This window comes from Budorcas taxicolor, chromosome 1 (assembly GCF_023091745.1).
Source record: "Budorcas taxicolor isolate Tak-1 chromosome 1, Takin1.1, whole genome shotgun sequence".
Classification (NCBI taxonomy): Eukaryota; Metazoa; Chordata; class Mammalia; order Artiodactyla; family Bovidae; genus Budorcas; species Budorcas taxicolor.
Window position 1 is genome coordinate 144841486 of NC_068910.1, and position 21878 is coordinate 144863363.

A 21878-nucleotide genomic window follows, 5' to 3' on the forward strand; every position below is an offset into this window, starting at 1 on the left:
TTCAAACTCATTAGTTATCAGGAAAATGTAAATCAAGACCAAGATGTAATCTCACTTCACACACACTAAAATAGCTAAAACTAAAAAGACAAAATAGCTAAAACTAAAAAGACTGTGTTGGTACCTGGAACTCTCCACTTTCTGCCCGTAGAAATATAAAACAGTACAACTAGTTTGAAAAAGAGTTTGACAGTTTTTTCTTTTTTAAGTTAAATTTTCCTTTACCATTTGGCCCATGAATTCTAGGTATTTACTCAAGAAAAACAGCAACATACATCCACCAAAAAAAAAAAATGTATACAATTTCATAACAGATTTATTCATATTACTGGAAAAGTCTCAAAGGGCCATCAACAAATGCCTGGATAAACAAATTGTGCTATATCCATGCAATGGAATATTACTAAGCAATGAAAGAACTACTGATACAATAAGTAACATGAATGATTTCATGAGGTAAGACTGTCCTGAATCTTGGCTTCCAGCACTGCTCACTTACCTTAGAAGTCTGCAGCTACTGTGCCCACGAGAATAGCAGTTCCTTTGACAAGAAAATGTTAACAGGATGCCTAGTGAGTTAATGGTCACCAAATCTCCATCAGAACACTTAATATTCTGCTGTGAAGCCCACTCTCACAATTTTGTTTGGTTTTATTTTAGTTTGACAAGCTTGTTTGTTTTTGAGGATGGGTAGCATTTTAGCTCAAAACTTGACTTTTCTGTACCATAACTCAAGACAATATCTTTCTCCAGTCACATGACCTTTACCTTTAAATAGCTTTTCATTTTATTGCTGTTTGATACTTCCAATCTTTATAACTGCACATTCCTTTCATCGATAAGAATTATTGCTTTTTTGTTAGCTATTTAATGCATTGGTTTTCTTGAGTCTGATGCAAGAAATGACACGTTCTTACCAGTCAAATCTGAATAATGCTGTATTTTTTTCCTTTGTTGAGTAGAGTGGAGGTGGAAATGGGTGGACGGTGATAGTTTTCTCTTAAAAATCAGTTGTTGTTTTTTTCAATTTATATGGTCCTTGTTTGTTATATAAAACATGCTAGATTTTCCCCCTGACTATCCCTGCTTTCTCACATATTGAAAGCACTCTTTCCTGTGGATCTCTCACTGAAAGTGATTTAGGTGGGACTAATTCATGCACACATTTCCCCTGACTCCTCCACTATTAACAGCAGAGGTATGTGTATGCCCTTCAGATCAAAGTAGGCGTGTGACCTAACCAAGATAATCACTAAGTACACAGGGGTTTGATATAAATCCATCAGAAAAACAAATGTTTCTTTAGCTTTGGAATAGAGAGGTATAAGAATGACACAAGTAGAAATGTTTTTCAGCTATCTTCTCTGGCCTCACACAGGAAGCCAGGATTTACAGCAAGGAAAAACTTCTTCAAGATACTGAAAGCAGCAGAGATAAGATAAAATGAGGGGACAGTTAAACTCATGACCATATCAATGGAGCCCATGGATTTAAACTCAAGATGTGGGTTCAATCCCTGGGTCAGGAAGATCCCCTGTAGAGGGAAATGGCAACCCACTTCAGTATTCTTGCCTAAAAATCCTCTGGACAGTGGAACCAGGACGGCTACAGTCCATAGGGTCACAAAAGAATCAGACATGATTTAGTGACTAAACAACATGCTCTATCCCTGTAATTTTTGGTTACTTGACCAATAAATTCCTATTTTTGGTCACACTGGTTAGAATTGGGTTGTTACTGACAGTTTTGACAATAATACAAAAAAGGAAGAAAAAACAAGTACTGTTAACCAGTGTTAATTACACAACTGAGAGATAACTATTTTTTAGCATTTTTGTGGGTTTTACTTTCAGTGTTTGTCTATGCATATTTATAATCATATACCACAATCTATATATTTTTTGACATGTCATTGGTCATGGGTGTAAAATATCTCATTATGCAGCCAAACTGTAATGTTAACCATTCTTCCATTATTGAACATTTAGCTTGTTTCCAATATTTCTCCTGAATGAATAATACTACAATAAATATCTTTGCACCTAGAGGTTTTTTTTTTTTTTTGCATGTAGGATTATTTCTTTCACACATAATCTCAGAAATTTAATTAATGGACAAAATGTATGAACATTTTAAATGTCCATGATAAAATGTGATAAAGTTGTTTCCAAAGAGCTGTATAATTAATAAGCTCAGCAAAATTATATAAAGATGCCAAATTCATGTCTCTGTGTGTGTATGTGTTAGTCACTCAATCATTTTGGACTCTTTGCAACCCCATGGACTGTAGCCCACAAGGCTCCTCTCTCCATGGAATTCTCTAGGCAAGAATACTGGAATGGGTAGCCATTCCCTTCTCCAGAGGATCTTTCTGACCCAGGGATCGAACCTGGGTTTCCTGCATTTTAGGCAGATTCTTCACTATCTCAGCCATCAGGGAAGCCCTCATGTCTCCATATCCACATTAAATATTACCACCTAAACAAGTTTTTTTGTCACCTGGCTCATGGGATCCTAGTTCCCAATCATGAATTGAACCCAAGCTCCCTGCAGTAGAAACACAGAATCCTAACCGCTGTACCACCAGGGAATTCCTTAAAACAATCTTTGATTACTTGTGTAGTTGAAAGTGATATGGTACAACTTTGTTGTTTCCACTTGCATCTATTAGAGAGAAAACGCATGTGCATAAATCTACAATTCATGTATTTTTTCCTTCTTGTGGCTTGTTGCTTCATGTTCTTATCCGTGTGCTCATTGGAGGTATTATGTTTCTCTTAATAAATTGTTTGATCTCTTCATATAGTAAAAGTATTAACATATCTCATTTATTACAATAGCATCAAGTCTGTTGATTGCATTGTAATTTTGTTGAAAAAAATTGCCTTCTTTTTTTTTTAAAAAAGCATAAGTTTAAAGCTTTATGTATCACATCTATTGATCTTTTCTCTATTGTATCTTCTCTCATCTCAGAATGTCTCCTCCCCATTTAGAGACTTGAGAGTCACTTTTATGTACATTTAGAGCGGGTTTTTTTTAATAGCTTTGTCTTCTACTTTCAGTTAATTTAATTATCTGATCTTTTGCAATACTTTTCAAGCATATATGAGGTAAGAGCCAAGTTTGTTTAGTCTTTTGCTCTAAATAAACAAAATGCATAAAACTTATTTTATCACACATTCAACTTTTTAATCTGTCTGTCTATACTTACGCCAGGAATACTCTAATTGCTATATTTTGTAACATGTTTTATCATCTGGTAAAGCTAGCTTCCAATTCCATCAATAACCTATTATTTTTTAAAATGTGTTCTTATATTGTCTCACCTGTATGTTCTTTCAGATGACCATCACACACACACACAAAACTAACAACTCTGAAAATTCACCAGTAGCAACAGAATAAGAAAAGGGGTATAGCTACAAGCTATAAACTTCAAAAGTGCGGCCATTGAGGAAAGAGACAAAGCATTCTGACAGATCAAAGTACAGCTTCTAAGCCCACTGCAGCCTCCACCATGACTGAACCCAGAAAGAAGTGGATTAGACAAATTCCTGAGATCTCTCACTAATACTCCCCAACCTGCGGTTAAACAGACTCAGGAGGTAAGGAAGTGGCTCAGAGAAACACTCCTCAGAGTATAGATCCCAACTTCAAGAGTTCAACAGAAACAGAAAGGGCCCCAGAAAACTATCAGAAATCCAGTGGTATCCTGAGAACAGGATGTATGGCTAACAAGGGGGATCAATTTCTGGTACAAGACATGCAACATCATTTCAGAAGAGAGAGTAAAACCCAGGTTACAAAGACCTCACACAGCTCCAGCAGAAGTCTACTCCTACTCTTTCTGCCCTCGGTCTCCAAAGAGTGGATAGAAAACAATTTTTAGCTCCACCCTGTAGCTTGGAGGCTAGACAAGCAAGTGTCAGGGATAAAAGAATCATGGAAGATTCATCCTCCCTGCCTCTGAGAGGTCTGAAGGTCTTGAAAGACCTGCCCACATTCAACACAAGCAAGCACCAATCAGTCAGGTACACTGCAGAAAAGCAGAAAGAGAAACCCAATGTGCCAAAGAGGAACCGAGAACCCAGGCTGGGAGAAAAAAGTATATACCAAGAAAAAATTTTTTTTTACTTCCTGTGGGTGTTTGTTCTATGGAAGATTGTGATAAGAACATGAATGACGTCAGACAGATCTCAAAGATAAGAGGTAAAGCAACAGAGCATACAGGACACTGTGAAGTGAGAAGACTGAGAATAGCAGTCATCCTTGTTTTGTACCCAATTTTGATGGAGATGCATTTTGTGTTCCACTGTTTTATTATAATGCTGCACATTGTTTTGAATGTGTTATTCTTTATTATGTTAAGGAAGTAGCATTGTATTTCTAATTCATAAAATGTTTTTAATAGCAAATGGTTGAACATTGACTCAACCTATTTTAGCTGGCAGAAGGAAACTCTTTGGCAAGACCCTTTTTTCTTGCATCACACTTACAAAGAACCTCAGTGCAGTCCTCAAAACTTGTCCACATAGATGATGAGTGAGACATTTCATCATATTTCCTTTTAACAGCCAGACTCTCTGTCATATAGCAAATTCAGTGACTCATTTTTCAAACGCAAGTTTTTCCACTACTGTTATTTACATGACTGCTGCCATTAGGGCTACAGGATATATAAATACCCTATCCTCCAAATGTTTTGAAACTAGGAAGAAGAAAGGAGTGGGATTTGGATTCACTCTTTCTCAGGCATGAGCTTTAGAATCAGGCAGCTCTGAGCATGAATCCTTGCTCTACAGATTACTAGTTGTGGCTTTTGATCACACCTTCACCAGCTTTCTTATCTGATAATTAAGTCTATGCTATCTAATGTACAGGGTGTCATAAGGATTAAATAAAAGAATGTGTTTCAAGCAAGTACATAAAAATGATGACTTGTATTATTATTATTATTTTTAAAAAATTATTATGTGCTTGGCACATAGTGTATGCTTAATAAGTGCTTACTGAATGAATGATCTCAAGAAAAAATTCAAAAATGAAATAGAAAGTCTCTGCCCATAATAAATTTCCAAGCTAGGAAATTAATTGCCAATAAAATAAATATAAATGAAACTTGAGTTCTAGGTTTGATTTCATGGGCCTTAATAACTTAATTTTGTTACTCCATTACCAAGTGGGCTTTCCTGGTGGCTCAGTGGTAAAAAATCCAGCTGCAATGCAGGAGACGCAGGATATGTGGGTTTGATCTCTGGGTTGGGAAGATCCCCTGGAGGAGGGCATGGCAACCCACTCCAGTATGCTTGCCTAGAGAATCTCATGAACAGAGGAACCTAGCCGGCTACAGTCCATGGGGTCACAAAGAGTCAGAAGACTGAGCATGCATGCTTGACCAAGTATGCTTCCTAACTAGACCTCAGCCTGGAACCTGGGCACAGTCATAGGCTAATTCCTGAGCTCTTATATTCTTCAGATAGAGACAGCAGAAATAGCAGAAATCAACTCAAGCCAGCTTAAGTTAAAAGAGAAAATTATGCAAAAATCCAGGAATTGATGCCTCAAGTGACCGACCCATGAGCAAGTACACAACTGAATATCAAAAAGGACTGGAACCACTAGGACTTCCCTGGAGCTCCAGTGGTTAAGAATCGGCCTGCCACATAACCAGCAGCCCAGAAAACCCCCTCTATGCTCCCTCCTCCTCGCTCTCCTTCCCTCCTCCTCAAAGGTAACTCTATCCCAACTTCTAAAAGGATAGATTTGTTTTGCTTGTTTTCCAACTTTAAATAAATGGAAGCACGTGCTCTGCTGTTCTCAGTCGCCCAGTCATGTCCAACTCTTTGCAACCCCATGGACTGTAGTCCGCCAGACTGGGACTCTCCAGCCAAGAATATTGGAGTGGGCTGCCATGCCCTCCTCTAGGGGATCTTCCCAAACCCAGGGATCAGACTCAGGTCTCCTGCATTGCAGCTGGATTCTCTACCAGCTGAGCTACCAGGGAACCCCAATGGACACAAACCATTAAAAAAAAAAAGAATCAGTCTGCCAATGAAGGGGACATGGGTCCAATCCCTGGTCAGGGAGAATTCCACCCGCCCTGGGGCAACTAAACTTGAGTGCCACAACTACTGAAACCCACGGGCCTAGAGCCAGTGCTCTTGTGGTGGCAACGAGAGAAGCCACCATAGTGAGAAGTTCACATACTGCAACTAGAGAGTAGCCCCCACTAGCCATAACTAAAGGTAGCCTGCACCCAGGCAACGAAGACTCAGAGCAGCCCCAACTAAAAATAAATAAATAAATAAATAAATAAATATATATATTTCTTTTTTAAGTGGAAAAGCTTCTGGGAAACAGAGAATGCTCTCTGTCTCTCTCTCTGACTTTCAGTTTTGCTTCTCTCTCAGCCTGGTTTTTCTCTACACCTGGGCTGCTTCTATCTGTAGACCAGGGGGCAGAAGTTGGCCGCCTCTGAGTCTCAAATCTACATATTTCACATCCATCCTAGCTCATTGTTGGAGGAACTCTGGATGGCCCAGCTTAGATGAAGCATCTGGTTTGGTCCATTTTATGACCTCTAGGAGAAAGGAATTAGGATAGGCCCACAGGGTTGCCTGAAGGGCAGGGCATGGGAGTGGCCCCAACATGTAGGGAGAAATGGAAGAACACCCAGCAGGTGTCCACTACACTCAGTCAAAGCTGAAGTCTTGACCTGTTCACAGCTTAACTGACACAAACTGAACTGCACTTTAAACATTGAGCCTGGCCCCAGAATTCCACGTACACTGATCTTGTGAGGCACACATAATGGATAAAGGAAAGTGGTCTCTGCATTTTCATTTCTTCCCTTTTGGGAAAATGTGGTTTTTACATAGTGAATTTCATTCAAGATCATGTTTACTTGCTGTAAAATACCTGAGTGAGAGCTGAAAAGATAAAGGAAAAAATTAAGTTCTTTCTAAATCTTACTAAAAACCTAGGTGTTTCCAAACATTCCTAAGGAAAGCACTAAATAAACTGCTGAATTGGAGGTAAATATTTCTGCTTTGATCCCTGTGGTGGAGTCAGGCTGACTGCTTTTGCTTCTGCACAGCATGTGATGTAGTCTCATCAGTCACTCCACACACAGCAAGAATCGGAGGCTGGGTTTAAAATCAAGACCTCAACTGACCCCAGCCTCCCTTGGCCAAGGGGCGTTCAGTACCCTCCACATTCTTTCTTCAACAATGGACTAACTCAAGTCTCAAGATTGGACTTATTTTCTTATTTTCTTTGACTTCCATCAATGTCAGGGTAATTTATGTGCCTTCTTGGGGCTCCTGCCATCACTCAATTCCTGCCCTTTATCTTTCTTCAGGACTATAATGGGACATGGGGTGTCTGGTACCAGCCAGGATGTATGTGTGTGTGTTACTCGCTCAGTTGTGTCTGACCTTTTGTGACCCCACGGACTGTAGCCTGCCAAGCGCCCCTATCCAGGGAATTCTCCAAGCAAAAACACTGGAGTGGGTAGCCATTCTCTTCTCCTGGGGATCTTCCCAACCCAGGGATCAAACCTGAGTCTTCTGCAGGCAGATTCTACCTTTCCCAGTGATTACAACCCAAAACTCTAAGCACAATGCAGAAAAACAAATCCAAAGAGTCTAAAAAGTAAATAGTGGCAGACAGATTGAGGGCTGAAGTCCAAACTTGAATAACAACTCAGAGCCTGGCTGAGTTTTATGGGGTTTTTTCCTTCTTTGTCTCATGGATTTGACCTGAAGGCAGGCCAAGTCCTGGAATTGTGTTTTAGGCACCGTTGGGAGAAATTTCCAGGAGAAATCACCTCTTGCTGAGACCAGAAAAAGCAATTCTTGCACGACAGAGAGTGTAAGAGAAATCCCACTTTTTAAAATATGCTTTCTTTTCTCTTTTTTCTTCCAGCTCTGCCAGGATCAGCCCCAAGCACTGGCTGCATTGCCACAGCAACAGCAGCAACACAAGCATCTAAAATTCACTCCCTCCTCCAAAAATATCTCTCTCTCTCTGACCAGAGAAACCAGTGAAATGGACCATGCTATTCAAATAGTGTGGGTAATCCTTGTTTTCTGTAGCCCACCTTTCTTTCTTTTCTCTTGCTGCTTTATCCCCCTCAAGATAGCCGAAGTCACACAAGACTGCACAGTAGTGTGAGAATATAAAATTCAGAGAGAACCCTAGTTTCTTGGCAGTAAGAATCAGGGAAAGGAGGGTCCCTGGGGGCTGGAGAATATAGGGACATGCCAGAGAGGAAAGAGCTGGAACAGGACCTCTGCTAGTTATGTTGGGACCCTCCCTAAGTCCCAGACTCAACCCCCAGTGTACACATGCAGAACAGACCAAAAGAAGCATAGCAGAGGCTTCAAGAATTAAACTACAGGGACTTCTGTGGTGGTCCACTGGCCAAAACTCCTCGATTCCAATGCAAGGGACTCGGATTCCACCCCTGGTCAGGGATCTAGATCCCACGTGCTGAAACTAAAAGATCCCGCAGGCCACCATGAAGATCGGGATCCAGCATGCCACAACTAAGACCCGGCACAGGCAAATAAATATATTTTTTTATAGAATTAAACTACTAAAATCCCAGACCAAACTCTGAGTGGTACATGTGACAGATAGCAAAGGCTTGAATCTACCACTCTGATAACTGTCCAGATTTTGCTTTAAGGGAAACACTCCTTCTCCAGCCTGAGCCACAATCAATTAGGTCAATAAATATGTTACATTCTCCTGACTCCAGTGACTGGTCAGAGATGAGCACACAACCCAGCCAAAGCCAGTGAAATGCAAGGACATCTTATCTGTCATTCACAAAATAGAGTTCTGATTAACACAAGGTTTACCCCCTCTTCATCCCTCTCTAAACCCCATGTCTTCTCCAAAAATGAAAACAAAAGATCCGTGAAATAAGTGTTCTACTTTTAATGCTGGATAGTATCTTTACTTGTAGAAAATAATGATATACAAGCATTTAAAAAAAAACTAAGCCTTATATGTAAATATCATAATTGCCTAATGAATAGTCAAAAGGAAATCATTCAGAATTTAAAACTACAAGCAAATAGCTAAGTTTTCCATTTCTATATTTATACAGAATGCTATTAGCTCTGCTTTTGCTAAAATCTTTGAAGAGCATCACTCATCTTCATCCTGAGAGGATGTTTACCACCATCAACTATCTGTAATTCCTTTTTTTTTGAGGGATATTTAACAATTCAAAGTACATGTATTTAAGGTGTACAATTTGATGATTTGATATAGACATACATTGTGAAGCAATCACCACAATCAAGCTAATTAAAAGTCATCTCAGGTATCATTTTCTTTTTTTCATTTTATTTCTTTTTTTAATACTTCTTAACGAGCAAGAGTAGATACAGGAGGCCCAAGTCTCCCCTGACCGTGTAGGTGCTCAAAGAAAGAATAGTTTCCAACTTCTTTCATGGGCTTTGCATTGCAGGCTCAAGCTACTTCCCTAAGGGAAAATTCTTTAAGTGTTCTGGAAAGCACAGTCATCCCTAACCTCAGTGGAAAAGATTCAAGCCATCCAGTAAAACAAAGATTAGGAGTTTAAAATCAAGAAGTTCCTAAAATAAAACTGTTTTTGTAGATAGGGATTGGTTATATGGAGAGACAGAAATGGAGTTAACTCTGGGTAGATAGGAGGTTCCAGAGTTTGATCTTCATGAGGCATCAGTCAAGGACCTGGAAAGGGACTCAGTGTGCAGGAAGCGTGATCCTCTGTGGGTAATTATCCCTGGCCTGCAGGAGGATGTCTTGCAAACCCAGGACTCTCATCCATGGTGACATGCGGAAGGGCAAAGGGGCCCCGGAGTGAGGAAGACTTGCAGGAAAGAAGAGATATCACATCAAGCAAGCTTCCCAACCTGGTGGTCTTGAGGAATAGGGAAGATGTGAACATGTGGAGATGGAGTCAACTTTCTGGGTCAGAGAGAAGGGTCTGAGGAAAGACATAGAGAAGAGGAAATATGGAGTAGTCCAGCTGGAATGGGACCTAGTCATGGAACCACCTTCTCTGAGGGAGTGCTTCAAAGGAAAGGCTTAATGTGTGGTGAAGGCCAGTTCAAAAGTCCTCAGATGAGTTGGTGGGAAACCCCTACTAATACTCTACCAAAAGGCTATACAGTCCTTAAAACAGACACAATATACTGGAAAAGGTCCACAGCCCTGGGTTGGATTTCTAACTCTGCCACTTAATGCCTGTGTGACTTAGGCACACAGCTCTCTCATCCTCAGGACTGCAAGTGTAAAAAAGAGAATATTATTTTCCTGTGTACTTCATAGGATTGACATGAACTTAAGGAAAAACAGCAGGCACAGAATATCATTGTCAGATACTTTCTTGTAGTTAGTTATCTTGTCATGTATATGAAACTCCCCAGTAAATGTTATCACCCTTCCATTACCACTGCATAACAGATCCTTGAGGCCAGGGGACATGTCTTCTTCAAGACTGCCCTGGGAACATAGTATATCATTTCTTAAAAAAGGTACTTGATCAATGAATGAATGAATGATGTTCGGAATCCCCCAACTAGGTAATAAAATTGGTCTCCTAACTACACTGTAGACCTGTGGACTGTTCTTTCACTTTGCACTGCTTGGCCCAGTGGAGACTCTGAGTTAATGGTGCTCATTCAATGTTATGGTAGAGAAGGAAGCCTGTGAAGGTGGAGTCATGGACGTTATCCGCATAGACCCCATTGTGATTTTCACCCTCGTACACCTGGAGCCAGACTTGGTCACCCTTCTCCAGTTGGAGGAGCACGGAGCCAGAGGCCTGGTCCACGTTCTGGTCCTGGAACTGGTCGTGGGTGAAGAGCAGGGCCTTGTCGTTCTTGTAGAGGCTGACCTTCACGTCCTTCAGGTAGACAGTAACATGGTAGGAGAAGTAGTACAGCCCGGGAATATTGCAGAGGAATTTGCCAGTGGAGCCATCATAGTGGTTTTGCTGATTGTAGAAGATCTTGGTAAAGCGAATGGGAATATTGGGGACAGTGACCCGGCTCTCCAGTCCCACACTGAATGCTGAGCGGTATACATAGGCACTTTCTCCAGGTTCTCCCTTTCTGCCTGGGACTCCTGGAAAGCCTCGGGGACCTTCAATCCCAGTGATGCCAGTTTCACCGGTGTCACCCTTGGGACCAACAAGACCTAGAGAACAAGAAGACCTCAGTGACCCAAGGAACAGAACTCCTGTTTAGGTTGGTTTCAGTCTAAAACACTGTCCCTGTGGCCCCTACCTACTATCTGCTTGACTTACAGAGCCAGGAATCAACGAGAGCTCCCAAAAGGGACAGCCACAACCTTCTCCTCCACATCCCCCTACAACACGGGCTCCCATAAATTCCTCTCCAACCGTATCTCCAAAAGTCTCCATCACAGACCCTCCACCCTGCCAGTACTTTATGTGCAGGCTCAACCAATCGTACATAGGGGACTTTTCTGTCCCCTCTCTCTAGGTTGCCCAATACCCATCCTCCAAGGTCTCACTCAAGCCCCACCTCCTCCTGAAAGCCTTCATTGTCCATCCAGGTCTGCATCAACGGCATTTTCCCTCTACTCCACTCTTTGGGCGTTTGTCCGTATTCACTCTGGCATATTTGGAGTAGACCCTCTGGTAGTAGCGTCTAACAGTCCTGTGCACTAGGGCAAGAGTTCTCCAAGAAAAGGACTGTGACCTGCAGGAGGTCCCAGGAAGTGTGGTTGAATGCCACTGGATAGAACGGGAACTAAGGGGACATTAAGGAAAATAGGAATGTAAGCAGACTGAGAATAGGGATGGATGGGGCTGAGATGGGAAATAGGATGCGGAAGAGCAGAGATGGTGTGGGTAGAGCAGAGCCAAGGGTACTTGGTTTTAAAGGGACCATGTGTGTTCACCCCTAGAAGGCCAATCCACAATTCACTTTAGGCTGCTTATGGGTCACATCGAAAAGCTTTATTTCTTCCCTGCACAAGGGCCGTAGTCAGTAACTATTGCCCTCTCGTAGTTTTAGAAGCCTTCCTCTACCCGGGAGGAGTCTGTGATGGGAGGGTGCCAAAGCCTTTATTCTTACCTGGATCTCCTTTCTCACCCTTCTCACCAGGGGTGCCATCTCTGCCATCCCGGCCTGGGGTCCCGTTGTGGCCAGGATGCCCTGGAATGCCTGCCATCCAACCTGTGCAGGCCCCCTTGGGCAGCGGGGGCCCTTGCATGGTGTCCTGGCCATGACTGGGCAGGGCTAGCAGCAGTAGAAGAGCTCCCAGCAGCAGCATCCTGAGCCCTGGAACCCAGATCCACGCTGTCAGCCACAAAAGAGCAATCCCCACACGGCTCCCCTGTCAGGACCTGAGCAGGACTCTGGCCAGCTCTGCAGAGTTTGCCTCAGACCCGCTCCCTCAACACTCACCTCTTCTGGAAAGATTCTTCTGATTCTTCCAGCCCACCTTGTGCTCTCTCTGCCCTGAAATGTTCAGTGTTTAGCCTTATTTTCTAGGTGTGATCTCCTTTCTTCCACCATCAGTGACAGTGAGATAGCACTCCTCCAATTCCTCAGATCTGAGCACAGTATGAGGAAGGGGGAAAGCTCCAAGAGTCCATTTCTCAGGACTCTATCCCTTGGGTTTTCCAAGAATGATGACTCAGATCATCCCATTCAACTCCCACTTCCCTCTCTTGGCTCCCTCCTTTTTCTTCCCTTTTCCTTTTCTCTATGTCTGTTCCTCCTTTCTCTCCCATTCTCTTTCTTCCTTTCCCCACCTCCTGGGCTACATGTTAGACATTTGGCTTATTACATACTTGCATGCACACATGCTCACACACCCACAATTACACCTGTACACACAACTACACATGTACACACATGCACACACACACACACACACACATACACAGCCTTGGTCAGACAACCAGAGATACACTGTCCCATGAGACTAACCACTGACTTCTGCCTGTACAGCCCCTTAGCTGTACCCCCTCACTGCCTGATCCCTCATGGACTTCAGGTCACATGGGCTGTCCTCTCTTTTAGGAAGTCCTCCCTGTCCTCCTCCCCCATCTGGACTGCTGTTCCCCCTCGGTCCTCCCTGAGAGCCCTTGCTTATCTTTCACAGCACTGCTTGCACTGTACTGTCATTTTATTTGTTCACCCATTAAGCACACCCAGAGGGGCGGGAGGCTATTAGTTGCACAGTCATGTCAGACTCTTTGCAACCCCATGGACTGTAGCCCACCAGGCTCCTCTGTCCATGGAATTCTCCAGGCAAGAGTACTGTCGTGACTAGCCATTTCCTTCTCCAGAGGATCTACCTGATTCAGGGACTGAACCTGCATCTCCTGCTTGGCAGGCAGATTCTTTACCATCAGAGCCACCAAGAAAGTCCCACCAGTATAAAATAAGGACTAAAGAAATCCTTTGGTAGGAAAAAAAAAAAAGGAAATAGAGAGAGAGGAGGGAAGGAGGAAGGAAAAGAGACAGGAAGAGGGAAAGAGAATGGAGTGCACTTACAGTATGCATTCTGGAAGCCCCGAGAAAAAGCTCTATGGGCACAGGTGGCCAAGGGACTCCCTGTCTCAGAACCATACCCCCTCCTGAAAGACAGTCCTTGCGTGCACAGGGCCTCTGGTTCCCCTCAGTCCCTGCCTCTGTTATTAGGTTACTGAAAGCACCAGACAGAGAAACTGGTCCCAGGATCCTGGATCACAGGCATCGCTGATACCCTCTGTGGAGTCTGAAATGTAGCAAATCCCAAGAAACTGACTCTAAACAAGACATGGTCCGTGCGTATTTTTTTACCCTAAAGACTCACTTTTTTCATCAGTTTGCTTGTCTCATAGATTTCACAAAGCTTCCAGAATTGAATTTGGCTTCAGGAGGAAGTTCTTCTATGAGGGATGCAGAAAAATCCCTGATAAGTAATCTTACCCCCCAAATTGTGCATTGTGTCTGGAATTTCACCTCGATGGCCCATCAGCAGGGGCTCTATCATCTTTCAGTCTGTGATGCCATCCAGCCATCTCATCCTCTGTCCTTCCCTTCTCCTCCTGCCTTCAGTCTTTCCCAGCAGAAGGGTCTTTTCAAATGAGTCAGTTCTTTACATCAAGTGGCCAAAGTATTGGAGTTTCAGCTTTAGCATCATTCCTTCCAGTGAATATTCCATACTGATTTCCTTTAGGATTCATTGGTTGGAACTCCTTGCAGTCCAAGAGACTCTCGAGAGTCTTCTCCAACACCACAGTTCAAAAGCATCAATTCTTCAGCGCTCAGCTTTCTTTACAGTCCAACTCTCACATCCATACATGACCACTGGAAAAACCATAGCTTTGACTAGATGGACTTTTGTCAGCAAAGTAATGTCTCTGCTTTTTAATATGCTGTCTAGGTTGGTCATAGCTTTTGTTCCAAGGAGTAACCATCTTTTAATTTCATGGCTGCAGTCACCATCTGCAGTGATTTTGGAGCCCCAAAAAATAAAGTCTCTCACTGTTTCCATCATTTCCCCATCTATTTGCCATGAAATGATGGGACCAGATGCCATGATCTTAGTTTTCTGAATGTTGAGTTTTAAGCCACCTTTTTCACTCTCCTCTTTCACTTTCATCAAGAGGCTCTTTAGTTCCTCCTTGCTTTCTGCCAGGGTGGCATCTTCTGCATATCTGAGGTTATTGACATTTCTCCTGGTAATCTTGATTCCAGCTTGTGCTTCATCCAGCCTAGCATTTCACATGATGTACTCTGAATATAAGTTAAATAACCAGGGTGACAATATACAGCCTTGATGTACTTCTATCCCAATTTGGAACCAGTCTGTTGTTCCATGTCCAGTTCTGTTACTTTTTGACTTACATACAGATTTCTCAGGGGGCAGGTCAGGTGGTCTGATATTCCCATTTCTTTAAGAATTTTCCACAGTTTGTTGTGATCCACACAGTCAAAGGCTTTGGTGTAGTCAATAAAGCAGAAGTAGATGTTTTTCTGGAACTCTCTTGCTTTTTCAATGAGCCAATGGATGTTGGCAATTTGATTTCTGGTTCCTCTGCCTTTTCTAGATCTAGCTTGTACATATGGAAGTTCATGGTTCATGTACTGTTGAAGCCTGGCTTGGAGAATTTTGAGCATTACTTTGCTGGCTTGTAAAATGAGTGCAATTGTGTGGCAGTTTGAACATTCTTTGGCATTGCCTTTCTTTAGATTGAAATAAAAACTGACCTCTTCCAGTCCTGTGGCCACTGCTGAGTTTTCCAAATTTGCTGCCATATTGAGTGCACTTTAACAGCATCATCTTTTAGGACTTGAAATATCTCAGGTGGAATTCCATCACCTCCACTAGCTTTGTTCATAGTGATGCTTCCTGAAGCCCACTTGTCTTCGGACTTTAGGACGTCTGGCTCAAGGTGAGTGATCACACTATCATGGTTATCTGGATCATGAGATCTCTTTTGTATAGTTCTTCTGTGGATTCTTGCCACCTCTTAATATCTTCTGCTTCTATTAGGTCCATACCATTTCTGTCCTTTATTGTGCCCATCTTTGCATGAAATGTTCCCTTGGTATCTCTTATTTTCTTGAAGAGATCTCTAGTCTTTTCCATTCTATTGTTAAGTTTATTCATATATGTAGTTATACATAAACTTACATATATTTACTTATATATGTGTATGCTCAAGTTTCAAACACACAAACACGTGTGTTCATTAAAAATAGTAAGATAAATAATTTGAAAACTACTAATTTGAAAATAAACTAATCCCCATTCCCAAGAATCAATCTGCTTATTTATAAACATAATGGAAATAATATTTTCCTAGAAATTTTATTCTCTAATTTTTGCTTTGCAATTTTCTAATTTTTGTAATCATCATTTTAAATGTGTGTGCTCGTCCATCAAGTGGATATAACCAGGGTATACGTCAACATTTCCATTTTATTGAAGCATGAACATGCTTTCATTTTGAAACATTTTTAAATCTAACAAACATCTTTGGCACATAGCTTATCCCCAAACTAATATTATGCTATGACATAATCCCAGAAGTAAAAATTTTGGACCAAAAGATATGAACATTTTTAAGGCTCCTGATACATACTCCCAAAGTATAGTTTGTCATGCTGTTCCACAGCAGTGTATCAGTGTGTATACAAAAAGCCTGTCTTAGCTGCACTCCCCAACTTTGAATATAATCATTGCAAACAGTTTTGTTGATCTTAGTTTAGGGAGCAAAAGAAATGGCACCTCACTGCTTTGATAATTAGTGAGTTGCACATTTTATTAAAGGCTTATCTCCTAATTTCTTCATTTTTGATATCTCTGTTAGTGTTTCTTATCAGTTAATTCATTAGGGATACAATGTGCTTTTTGAATTAGTTTTTGTGAGCTCTTTATACCAGCTCTTTGTCATGTGTCCTATGATTTATCTATAGTGTAAAGATTATTTTCTGTTTGCTTATCCTGCTTCTTATGTTACAGAAGTTTTAGTTTTTGGGGGCTTTTTTAAGTTTTAGTTTTTATATAAACAACTCAGTTGATTTCTTTTTTTTTTTTTTTTTTTTTGGCTTCTAAGAGTTAAACAGTCTTTATCCATGCTAGGATTTGGTAAGTACTTTATTTTCTTCTCTTTTATTGTCTGGTGTATTTTAAATTTCACTCTTTAGTCCATTTCTGATATTTTGTGTTGGGTAAGCTGTGATCTAAGATAATCATGTGATTTCTTCCTATTTGATGAATAGCTCTTTAAAAGGCATTTATTTAATACTTTTCCTGTCTATTGATCTGCTGCATCATTCCTCAGATACCGAGTTCTAATATCATCTTATAAGTAAAGCGAGACTTGAGAATGAGCCCTGCAGGCTGAGAGGAGAGGCGAGCAGCACGGCCACCAGGCGCGATAGAGACAGATGCTGCCGCCTGGTGGCATGAGTCCCTAGTCAAGGCTCTCTTATCCTCAACCTGTACCTCTGTCCCCCTCTACTGGATTTGGAGGATTCAAAGTTATTGTTCTCAATAACTGCCGGAAATAAATGAAAATGAGATAGCTTAGGCTTGTGCTATGCTTTGTCGCTTCAGTCATGACTGACTTTGAAACCCCATAAACCCCTCCAGGCTCCTCTGTCCATGAATAATGGAGTAGGTTGTCATGCCCTCCTCCCGGAGATCTTCCGTGACCCAGGGATCAAACTGTGAGATTCTTCACCCACTGAACCACCAGAGAAACCCAATTTAGGCCAAGATGAGAAGAAAGAAAGGAGTTAGCTGCAAAGCCAAGAAGAGATCAGTCAAGTCCCTCTTGTGTTTACAGAAAATACTTGTTCTAAGAATTTAAAGATTTTATATGTTGTCCAACCTTCCCACAACTTGTCACCTCCATCCTTTTCCTCTACGGAGTTAGCAGTAAAACTCCTAAGACGACTACCAAGAGGCTCTGTGCTTGCTTTCTCCAGAAATGAGGAAGGCTGAGTTCTTTTTCACAGAGAAACAGAAGGAGAGAATCCAGAACACGAGAACTGGTGAAGGCAGCTACAGAGGGCCCCAAAGATGCAGGGTCACTGGGGGCTTCCTCAAAATCATTGAAAGGACTAAAAAATCAGGTCTCTTGGATTCTCTGGTTCCTCCTCTTCTTTTAAAAATTAAGATTCTATTTTCCCAGCCCGAGGGAAGTGTTAAGGTATGATCTCTCCTTTCATAGGGGCAATGAGTCTGGGTTCCATGACAGTGGCAGGTGATGGAGGTAATAGAAGGAGGGAGTGAGGGCAGATGGGCACAGAGTCCTAGGACGTTTCTGCTGCGAAGAACAGATTCTGACTAAAGAAGAAGGTTATCGTCTAAAGTTCTGGATGGAAAAATCATCAGTTGATAGCAATTGAAAGTCAGTGCAGAGATGCTGAACTTTCAAACAATGTATTTTAAAACTATGTGTGCTCCCTATTTAAATATAGCAATTATTACATTTTGATTTTGAAAGACCTCTCTTTCTAAAGGGGAAAACATAACTAAATAAAACTGTAATCTAAGACTAAGTTCTAAGACTCAATTGCACCTATAAAGAAATCATTTACATGAGTCATGAAGCTAATCTTAATACCACTTATAATTCTTTGTCTTTGTAGAATGCCACTTCTAAAGTCCTCACCTCACTTAATATCTCACTTAATTTTCACAACCATTTTGAGAGACAGGATGAGGTAAAATAGAGAGCACATGTTCTCTGACCTCAGTGCTTGGGTGAAAATAATTTGTTCTTCCTTGTAACATGTTTCAGGCATATGTTTGTTGGAGGAATAAAAAGCACAATCTGGGACTTCCCTGGTGGTCCAGTGGCTAAGACTCCGTGCTCCCAATGCAAGGGGTCTGGGTTTGATCCCTGGTCAGGGAACTAGATCCCACATACCTCAACTAAAATCTGGCACAGCAAAATGAAGAAAAAAATTTTAACCTAAGAAAAGAATAAAATAAAAGGTACAATCCACATAAAGTATATAGAACAGTGCCTGGCACATGTCAGTGCTCAATAAATGTTATCAATGACTATTCCCATTCTAGAGATGATAAAAGTGGGTTTCCAAGAAGTTAAGTGACTTGTTCAAGATCCCAGAGATGTTGAACAGCGGAGCTGGAAATCAAACTGTGATCTTCTGAAGCATAATGCTGGACACTTAGGCATAGTCCAAAGAAGGAAAACAGCATCAAGGTCACACATTTGCCTGCTAATATTCCACTCCATTGGATGGGGGATAGAAGAGAGAATAGTGTGAAGAAACCCCAGGTCATGATCCAGTGACCTGACTTCTAATCTGAGCTCCATCATTAACTCACCGGGTGACTTATCTTCTCAACCCACCTCCCAGATTTCATGTTGTTTGCAAGCAAAGCTGGTTTATTAATGAGTTTATCCTTACCTATTAATAGACTATTTCACAATACTGTTGTGAGAACAGATTCACTTAAAGTATGAATAACTATTTTATAAAATTATAAAGTATTCCACACAAATAAGTAGTCGTGTCCAACTCTTTGCCACCTATGGACTGTAGCCCGCAATGCTCCTCTGTCCATGGGATTCTCCAGACAAGAATACTGGAGTGGGTTACCATACCCTCCTCCAGGGATATAAGTAAAGAGATGCAAGCAAATATTTATGGAGCACTTGCTGTGGACCACCCTTTGTACCTCCACTCCCCTTTAATCTCATTTCACCCTCACGACTACTCCAGGGGGTCAGGACTCAGTTCCAAGAGAAAGCTGAGGACCAGAGAAGTTTAGCAACTTCCGCTCAAGGATAAGAAGTATTGGCCAAAAATTTCATTCGAGTTTTTCCATAAATCTAAATGAACTTTTTGCCAACCCAATGGAAGTGTGGAGAGGTGCATGTTGAAATCCAAAGCCTGGGTTATTTCTACTGCACTAGCTTTCATGGCACACTGTATACAGGTATGGATAAGCTTGCTTTCAAAATTATACAAGGGGATGAGCCATGATGCTCTCTGAATCCTAAAAGTCCATATTACAGTCCCTCATTTTCATTTAAGAGTAAGAGAAATTCCACTTTGACCTGCTGGAATTTCAGCAACAGCAGCAGAATCTTGTGAAATGCAAGGAGTCTCCTCTGGGACTGGTAGGAGACAGAGTAAGATGGGGGAGAGAGGTCACCAAAGCCAATGCCAACTCCAACAGGAAAGGGCATTAAAGCACAGATCACAGAATCCAACAAAACTGAAAGGGACCCCAGAAACCATCTCACCCCTGCCCTGCTTGTACAAATGGGAGGCTAAGGGGGAGGAAGATCACCCTTATATTGTTAGATCCTCAAAGGATTTCCCTGGTGGCTCAGACAGTAAAGTGTCTGCCTACAATGTGGGAGACCCAGGTTCAGTCCCTGGGTCAGGAAGATCCTCTGGAGAAGGAAATGGCAACCCACTCCAGTACTCTTGCCTGGAAAATCCCATGGACGGAGGAGCGTGATAGGCTACAGCCCATGGGGTTGCAGAGAGTTGGACATGACTGAGCGACTTCACTTTCTTTCACTTTCATAGAAACCAGCTCCCACAGTAACACCTCCCATCACTATGCCATTTGTTATTTGTTTCAATCTTAACTCCATGAAGCAAAGAAAGTATCCCCAACTTCAGAGATGGGGAAACCAAGAGATTAAGGAGAAGATCCCTGAGAGATGCCATCACATTATGACTGCCTCAAAAAAGGCTTCTAAGACTCAGTTTCTCAATCTTCTGAATGAGTTCATGTAAGATGAGGAACATGAGAACACTTTGAAGTTGGCAAGAGTACTTTGCAGTATAAATTGCATAAGCCAGTTTTAAACTATATTTCATTTAATCTTCCTCATTAGCACTGTTTTTGACTCCACTATACAGAGGAATCAGAGGTTGAAGAGACCAAGATGCTGGCTTAAGAGCATGCCACTCTTGGGCTGAATGAAATGAGATTGCTGTCTTTAAAGGTCAAAAAATGGTAGAATATTGGCAATTTTACCTGGCACAATCTAATGATAAATGGCAGAGCCAGAAATCAGCTAGGCTCTGCCTGGCACCCAGGAGGATGACCTGAAAGCTGTCACTCAGCATCCTCATGCCCGCCCCCGCCTCAACACACACACACTCATACACACATACACGCTCATCTCTCTCTCTCTTTCACACACACACACGTTTGGGACCAGTCTCTCTCCACATGAAGGAATGCCTAATTAAACATTCTAGTCTCCAAAGCTTTTACCTCCCAACCTCAGCCAAGGGTCTGCAGTCCCTGGCCCTCCAGGTCAACAGGGAGTAAGAAGGAAGTCTGTCCCCACAGCCACCTTGGAAAGCACAAGAAGCCAGTCCTCCGGCCCTCCTTACAAATCCTCAAGAATGAAGGGAGGGAGGCAAGGAACAGCCAATTACGCTTCAGGCTCCCTTCCCACCGCTCACCTTCAACAACAAAGCTGACACCCTCATGCTCCTTTGGACATATTCTGCTAGCATCAAATCCCCCCTGTCCCAGCCTTGTCGGGAGGAGCTGACCTTGCCCCCTAAGAACAGGAATCCCCAGCAGTGAGATGGTTGCACCCCTCCTGAGGCTTGATCTGAACACCAGGGTCTCCCCAGACCAGGGACCTGCATCCTCAGACACACAAGGCCAGCCTGACCTCTAAAATCCCTTCCACTCCAGCCTCTGCATCTATGGCCGGAAACAACCAGGATGCCTCAAGTGCAGCACTCCCTAGGGCAGGCGGGATTGGGCCTGGCAAAGGCCGGACAGATCGTGGCTTCTGTCAGGAGGTGTCTGCTACAAAAAAGATTTTTCATAAGTTCCCAGTAGATGCCAGGCTGCTTGCTCACCTTACCTCTTTTGAACTTCTCCATCATCCTGTGAGATATCCCCACAATGGTGTAGATAGCCATGTGTTTACAGACATCCCCCAAAATCTACAGATAATGATCGTGTCTCATCCATCTTTGTATCTCACGAACCGCACCCAGGGTCTGGCCTGTAAAATCTGCTCAATAAATACTGCTGAGCAGACTCCAGTGGCAGAGTTGGGCTCCAAACTCAGTCTGAGGTCAGAGCTCAGGCATTCCCCAAGCTGCTTCTTCATGTGCTTTTTTCTCTGCCCTACTTGGTCAGCCGAGGAGTGATGTATCATCTTCTCCTCTCATATAATTGAACTTTATTGCTGGACCATCCCCCCCACTTCACTGACCCCAACCTTTTCTTTAGTTAAGCTTCTTTACCACAGAGTGAACTGGACAAAATTCAGGATGGTACCAGACATTTTGACCAGAAGCAACAGTCCCTTTTCTCTTGGAGCTCTAGGAAAATCGAGGCAGAAGCCCAAGGCTTGTCGGCCTCCACCAGTG

The 21878-nt window shown here is 42.3% G+C and overlaps 1 protein-coding gene across 1 annotated transcript; it reads right to left on the minus strand.

Moving 5' to 3' along the window:
• Window positions 1–10678: 10678 nt before the first annotated feature.
• On the minus strand, window positions 10679–21422 carry ADIPOQ (adiponectin, C1Q and collagen domain containing). The gene is made up of 3 exons (XM_052648788.1): window positions 21365–21422; window positions 12105–12311; window positions 10679–11199 (listed from the first exon to the last, which is right to left on the minus strand). The coding sequence occupies exons 1-3, from the start codon at window positions 21420–21422 to the stop codon at window positions 10679–10681; spliced, it is 786 nt and encodes a 261-aa protein (XP_052504748.1).
• Window positions 21423–21878: the final 456 nt, after the last annotated feature.